The sequence below is a fragment of the Cryptomeria japonica genome, chromosome 10, assembly GCF_030272615.1.
Source record: "Cryptomeria japonica chromosome 10, Sugi_1.0, whole genome shotgun sequence".
Taxonomy (NCBI): Eukaryota; Viridiplantae; Streptophyta; class Pinopsida; order Cupressales; family Cupressaceae; genus Cryptomeria; species Cryptomeria japonica.
Window position 1 is genome coordinate 797,371,940 of NC_081414.1, and position 7,391 is coordinate 797,379,330.

The 7,391-nt window shown below is 33.1% G+C and overlaps 1 protein-coding gene across 1 annotated transcript; it reads right to left on the bottom strand.

Annotated features, from left to right (window-relative positions):
- Positions 1-2,966: 2,966 nt before the first annotated feature.
- On the bottom strand, positions 2,967-5,831 carry LOC131072246 (laccase-17). Its single transcript, XM_058008363.2, has 6 exons — positions 5,680-5,831; positions 5,351-5,502; positions 5,023-5,267; positions 4,772-4,900; positions 3,431-4,393; positions 2,967-3,324 (listed from the first exon to the last, which is right to left on the bottom strand). Exons 1-6 carry the CDS (start codon positions 5,821-5,823, stop codon positions 3,194-3,196), a joined length of 1,764 nt encoding a protein of 587 aa, XP_057864346.1. The 5' UTR covers positions 5,824-5,831; the 3' UTR covers positions 2,967-3,193.
- Between the last annotated feature and the right edge of the window lie 1,560 nt (positions 5,832-7,391).

Below are 7,391 nucleotides of genomic sequence, written 5' to 3' on the forward strand. Positions count from 1 at the left end.
TGAAAGTGTGCCACAAGGTTGTTTCTTGTTGAATATATTCTTCTCAATAATATTTTTTGATTGACAACTCTCTATTGCTAATATTTTATAGTTAGTTGTCATCATGGCCAGTGATAAATCCCCCAAGTATGACAACTTTTCTTGTGAATTGTAAAGACTAATTGGGGTTGTTTTTGGCGAGGATCTACATAGGGTGTATTTTTGAATTATTTGATTATAATTCCTTAGGTGAAAATGTTGATAAAAGAAAATATTGAATTCACGCCTAAGTTCAGAGATGCCATAGACATCTAAATTTTAAAATTTATCAAGCATTTTTCAGTACTATAATAGCGTAGTGAAATACCTTGCATTAAATATGTGCCATCATCTTTCTTACACTATATGACCTAGAAAAACTAGCTTTACAAAGTCTAGATTCATTTTAGACAATATCATGGTTGTCAAGAATGATATGGGAGGAGTTTGATGATCCAAAAAAATGTTATCTTATGAAAAATGATTTTTCTAAAACTTATGACCATATTAAATGGCCTTTTATCTTGCCATTCTTTGGGCTTTAGGATTTAGGCCTTGATTTATTCAAGTTATTCATATGCTCTTCATAGATCCTTCAACTTGTCTCATTGTTGATGGCTGAAATCAAATGTCTATGTCCCTTTTAAATATATCTAATAGGGCTGTCCTTTGTCTCCTAAATCATATGTGATTACTACTAGAGGTTTTTGATATTTGTTGGCTAATTCCATTTTCAAGTACTCATAAAATTTATTTCTTTTTCTAATTCCAAACCATAATTATTTAATTGTTAGTTTGTGGATGACTCCTCTTTTACCCTTTTGGGAGAGTAAATAATATTTTATAGGCTCTCAATGATTGTATATTTTTAGTAAAGCCTCTAGTTATAATATGCAATGGTAAAAAAATCAATGTTAGAGGTTGTCAATTCTTTCTAAGCCTCCCTAGCTTGATTGTAATGGGTCAAATTGGTAATGAAAAAATATCTAGGTTTTTGGGCACTCTTTTTACTTTTTAATTTTCTCCACTCATTTGTTTGTAAGATATTTTATCTTGTATTGAGAATAAGTTGGCATATTGGGTTACTAAACCCTTATCTCTATTAGGGAAGGTTGAAATATTTTCTTAGATTCCTTTTTGCACTCATGTTTATTGTTCTTTTTTAATTTTTTTAGAACCTCTTATCTAAGACTAGAAAATATTTTAATGATTTTATTTAAGGATCCTATAAGAATCATAAAGGTTTCAATCAAGTGGCATTGGAGTATTGTTATCTTCTACATGGATGTAAAGGGTTAGCTTTAATCTCCACTTAGCACAAAGTTCTAGCTTTGTGTGCAAACTAAATAATTCAATATCTACAACATAGTGAGGTTTGATTTTTTTATTTTTTTTCTACTATATTTATTCATGTGTCCTTTTAGGAGGCTATCTTTGAAGAGAATTAAATTTCACTCTTCTCATAATGAAAGACTATTCTATCCTAGGAGACATTTGTGACGAAGACTATCTAGAGAGCTTAAGAAGCTATGAAGGCTTAAACTTTTTGGAATGGTACTGATTTTTGTTATAGTTTCTTTATCAATCAACAAGCCATCTAGTGGTCTCCTATCTTTCAGCATTTAATTTGTATTCATTCCAAGACCTCATGGGTGTATACTTTAAGGTTTTTAAAAGGGGGATTTAAGACCCTCCCTAACCTATATTCCAAGGTTATGATGAATTTCCTAACTTATCTTCAATTTAAGAAATAGTTTCGTCTATTCATTCACTATTAAGATCTTTTTGAATGCATTATTAGCCTTTCCCTTCAAAAAATGGTTTAGAAGAATAGATTTGGTCTTGCAAACCATGGTGGAAACAATAGAAAATATTTCCTAGCACACCATTTTAGAATTACAAATAGCATGAAGAACACTCTTTGCTATCATCTTATTTACCTATGGTCATCATAGATTTTGTACCATTTGGTTGAAAATTCTTGAGTCAAAGATTAGTAAATTTTTATGTGGAGTATTTGCTTCGAAGGATTTCCTAATGGTTTTAGGTTATTCCATTTGAGATCTTGATCATTGAAACTTAACTTTGTGGTCGTTTGAAGTCTCTCAAACATCGATTTTATTTTATTATAAAGCTCAACTTCCTTGGACCTAGATTCTTGTTTTCTTCAAGCCTTTCAAGATAGATCTTTTTTCTTTCATCATATGGTGCTATTAGGGGATTGGTATAGAATCCCTTCTAGATACAATTAGACTTGGAATTTGTTCAAGGTGGAGTTTGTATTTTGCATTTGGTATGATAATATTTTTGTTTTGCATTTAATATACTATATTGATCATGATTTTTCGCTTTATTTTAAATTGATGATATGCAAAATGTGTTTAAGTGGATTCAAGTGCAAATATATAAAGTTTCTCTTATTTTTTCTCACCTAGAGGTATTGTTAGATCATTTAGGTAATCACTCATGTCCTATTTCTAGTTCCTTTTACGCTTACTTCCAATAGAGGCTAACCTTTGTCCCATGTGCATTGTTAATTTTTATGATATAAGAAACCTTTTAAAATATGCATATTGACACACAATTTTATATTCTGAGTTGTAAATTTTTTTTTGTCACAACTCTGATTTTAAACCTATTGAATGAGAGAAAAATATTCCGATTCCCCTATAATCATTTGAACACACAAATATAGATAAATAAGATTTTTTTTATAAAAAATATACATTAAGTTTAAGGACTACTGAATTTTCTTATAATAATTATTTTTGTCTAATACTATTTGACATTTCTCTTTCATGTAATATAAATGTAAAATTCTGAGTTTAATTTACATGAAAATTGCTTCAATATTAGCATGAAATTTAGATACTTTGGAGTTTGTAATTCTTATAATGTGTCCTTGTCTTCATGAACTGGATACTGAAAAGGCAACAAAATTTGCCTCATCTATTAATAAAGATAGACACAAACACAAACAAAAGTTAAATGTAATACAATAATTGATGGTCCTTAATACTTGTGCAATCAAGCACTTTGCATATTACTTCTGGAGAGTGACTATTTTTTTTTCTTCAAACTCCATAACAAGCTTTGAATGGACAAAACCCTACAAAACTATAAACACACACTGTATATAGAAATGGCAGAATGGTCGCGACAAAATATGTAGTTATCAGCAGGATGGAAGATCTTTGGGAGGAGGAGGTAGAGATTGAGATTTCTTATTTCCATCCAAAACAACCCATGCCATTTTCAATCCCCAGCTGGTGTGCACTTCCAGATGACAATGCATGAACCACACCCCTGCAGTTACATAGACAAATTTATTACTACTTATATTGAACAAATGAAAATAGTCAAAACATAATTATAATGGACAGTTTTATAAATGGGTTATATGTAAGAATACCAGGATTATCAGCTAGGAATCTCAGGGCCACCCAACCTCCACTAGGAACTCCAACTGTGTTTCTCTCTGGTGGATCCACCAGATTAAAATTGGAGGGGTCACTGCTTGCATTGTAATTTCCCACACCTTGACCCACGATGAAGAAATTATAGCCGTGCAGATGCAGAGGATGGCTCTCTGGCCCTACGATGCTTGTGTCTTGAAGAACAAGCTCAATGCTGCTGTTGAAAGGAACCACTTTCAGCCTTGTGTCGTTGAGAGTCCTTGTGTTGTTGGGAGGGGTTCCTGTGTAATTGAAAGGAAATGGTGGGTTGTCAGGGAAACTTGTATTATAAACTCCTTTGGATTGCCCAAAGAAGTGAGCTTGAAGAAGAGCTGTGGTGGGAAGAACAAAAGATATGTTGTTAATGGAGGCTGCAAATTTGGTGCCGTTGGGGCCTTGGCATGTTTGTCCTTTAGGACATGGATTTAGCCCTAATCCCACTGTGAATAAGAATTTTCGGTCTACACTCTGAGGAACGGCTGCTGGGAATTTCCTACTGGCCAAACTTCTGAGCTTTTGACTGAAATTGGTAGCGAAAGAGGTATCATTCAATGCTGGAAGAGTTGGTTTCATCAGAGGAATGGACGAGATTGAATTAGCTGCCGTAGAATTGGAGATATACTCTAGAATTCCAGCTGTGGTTGAGTTATCGAATGTTCCAGTGCCAGTAACATAAGGACGTGCAAACATGAGAAATGTAGCGTTTGGTGGGTTGGATTTTGCTGTGAGGAGCACATTTGTGGTCTGGCCGGGAGATATAAGGATGGCATTAGTTTGGAATGGCTTAACATACACAGCGTCTGTTTCCACAACAGTTAATGTGTGGTTGGCTATTGCAAAGAACAATTCATCATTGAGAGCAGCATTGATTATGCGAAGAAGGTAAGTCTTTCCAGGGTTCACTTTGAGCTTGAATGTATCTGCATGCAAACATACACGCCACTAATTTTGAGATCTCTTAAATATATGAGTTATTTCAGGTTATTTCAAGCTGGAGTTATTTTATTATTTACAAACTAACCTATTTGGAAACTATTTCATTTATTACAATTAAATATTAATTTTTATGACTGATAAATTATTATCAAATTCAAAATAAAAAATAAGAATCTTTATCATTAAATTCCCTCCCTTTCATATTCATATCAATATATTGCACCCCTCCCTTTCATATTCATGTCATCATATTCCACCCCTCACTGTTGTTATAGAATATCTCTCAACATCCCAACATTAATAATATAACGATCATTATTATAAGAAGATGATTATCCAATTTTTTTTGGGAAAGGCCTCACCGTTTGAAGAGCAGTTATAAAAAAGTCCAGGTAGTCCATTAATGGTATACGCATCTGACACATTAGGTCCGCCACCATTTTGCATTGCTTGATTAATAACAGTCTCTGTGTCTGCATTCCACCATTCCCCTGCAGTGTGCAACACAATGCCAGTATTTATAAATGCAAATCAGTCTACATTCGAATGACAAGTGCAATACATGATAATGTGAGCCAGGCCAAATTTAGAAGCCACTGTCCTTATACTTTACCGAACATAATAGGCACTTCATGGTGGGGCTTTGGGAATGGATAAGAATCATGCTTTTTAGGATAGATAATAATGGGTCCATATACACTTGCTCGCAGCCATGAAATGTGAGCATGCCACCAGAGCGTTCCTTTCTGCCCTTTAATGGTAAACTTGTAAACATAGCTCTGCCCACTTTGAATTGGACACTGAGTGACATATGCAGGACCATCAGCCCATCCAGATCTAAGCTGCCGAACGCCATGCCTGAATTTTTGAATAGACGACAGACCACAAGATTAAAACAAGAACCGAAATCTTTACATTTTGTAGCTTTTCACATAACATACCAGTGAATAGTAACGTTGTTATTCACATGATTTGTTACTTTGACTACTACTCTGTCACCTTCCCGAGCATATAATACAGGCCCTGGGTACTGCCCATTTACAGTTATCAGAGGCTTTGTATGGCAAAGGCGGGTCAGATTCTTCATTTGGACCTGTACATGATTGAGATAAATAAAAATTAAAACTTCTGTTGAATTCCATCAAATTGTATTAAACAATCCTGTTCTATGTTTAAGATTCATTTCAAACAATGCCATATAAAGAAACAAAATGAAATAATTAGTAACGTTCACAACAAACTACAAAAGATAATTAGGCTGAAAACAAACATCAAACTTATAGTGTCGTGTAACATCCAAGTGCTTTCCCCATGCAAAATGACCAAAAAACGCCAAAGCTAAAAGTCGGTAAACCAGGCCGCCATATATCCTCAATCTGGCCATTGCAATAATCCTTTGATCTTGATAGTTCATACACAGACAGAAATGAGATGCTATTGTTGATGATCTGAGACCTGTGTTAGGGTATTTATACATACAGAAAGAACATATTGGTGGTGTGATCCTGTCCGTTATGTTAGGTGGGTTGGTAAAGGATGCTAATCTTTGACAGCATATACACATCCATATTAGCACTATCGTTATTAACTGCATTTGTATTTCTTTATTCACTGTTCATGGCTTCTTTGCCTTGACATTCTCCCCCTCGCCTGTTTGATGTAGAGAGGAGGGACTCTAATCTAGAGTGGCAGTAAAGTAAAGCATTAGCCCATTAGCCACCAACTTGTTTCCTATTTCTATTAATCCGTCTTCCTAAGCATGTGTTGGTGCACCAACTGGTCCTAACATGTTGCTTACTGTACATTTTCCAGTTTGTAGTTAATCCTTTTGTGAGAAGTAATGACAAACAGGGTCCATTAAATCCAGAATTATCACATGTCAACCCATGCTAACATATATAGGAGAAAACCTTTCACTTCCATAATGCAAATAATCGAGAACAGCATTTAGTGTTATCCTAGATATGAGTCATTATTGAATATAGCATTATTTCGTTCATAAAAAGAGATAAAGAGTGCGATTTAAAATAAAAGCTTATCACACTCTTGATCCGTATAGCCCTATCACACTCTCGAACCATATAGCCCTATTTTGAATAACACTCGTGTTGCTGTTTTTTAATTTGATTGAATACTTTTATATTAATATTTTGAACATAGTCTTATTTAATAGATATAAGTTTTCGTATGATTTTATTAAGAGTGCTGCACACTCTTGTTGCTGTTTTTTAATTTGTTTGAATACTTTTATATTAATATTTTGAACATAGTCTTATTTAATAGATAAAAGTTTTCGTATGATTTTATTAAGAGTGGTGCATAGTGAATATTAAAAGTTATAAATCAATATAATATATTGAAAGACACATAACTTTGCATTCTTTTTTTCTTATTTTATTATATTTTGTATGGATATTTATAGAGCATAATTTAATAAAAAGATTTTTTTTGCTCAGTACATTTAGTAATCTGAGATTCAATTTAATGCTTAAAATAGCATTTTACCTTTGTTAAGATTAGTTCTAAATTTCAAGACCTTTTTCCAACCAAGTCAAAATATTTGAGCTTCCTTGACCTAATTTAGTGCCACGCTAATGGTATTGACCTCTTTCAATTACTAATTAATTGCTTTTTACCATAGGTCAACTTAGCTTAATATTATCATTACATGTCAACATACATATCATAAAGATCAACAAATTATGTTTAGAATTTATATGAAATGACATCATCTATAGGTCATTTCATCATCAAATATCATGAGCAGATCACAATTGACATGCACCAGACATATAGTCACTGCCATCTCTATCACAATTCTCTTTTGTAGTAATAATACTATTTACATTAATTCTTGTACTTAACCTATTACTTAGGAGTTTAAATAGTTTATCAAGTAACAAGAAATAATTATGATCTATGTATTAGTCTATGCAACTTGTGCTCCTCTTAATTAGTTCAATATAATCTTACCTCATGTGA

Coding starts and splice junctions, on each gene's coding strand:
- LOC131072246 (XM_058008363.2), bottom strand. CDS start 5,823: ATGAACTATCAAGATCAAAGGATTATTGCAATGGCCAGATTGAGGATA. Junction 5,503..5,679: donor CACGACACTATAAGTTTGAT/GTTTGTTTTCAG, acceptor AATCATGTACAG/GTCCAAATGAAGAATCTGAC. Junction 5,268..5,350: donor AACAACGTTACTATTCACTG/GTATGTTATGTG, acceptor TCAAAAATTCAG/GCATGGCGTTCGGCAGCTTA.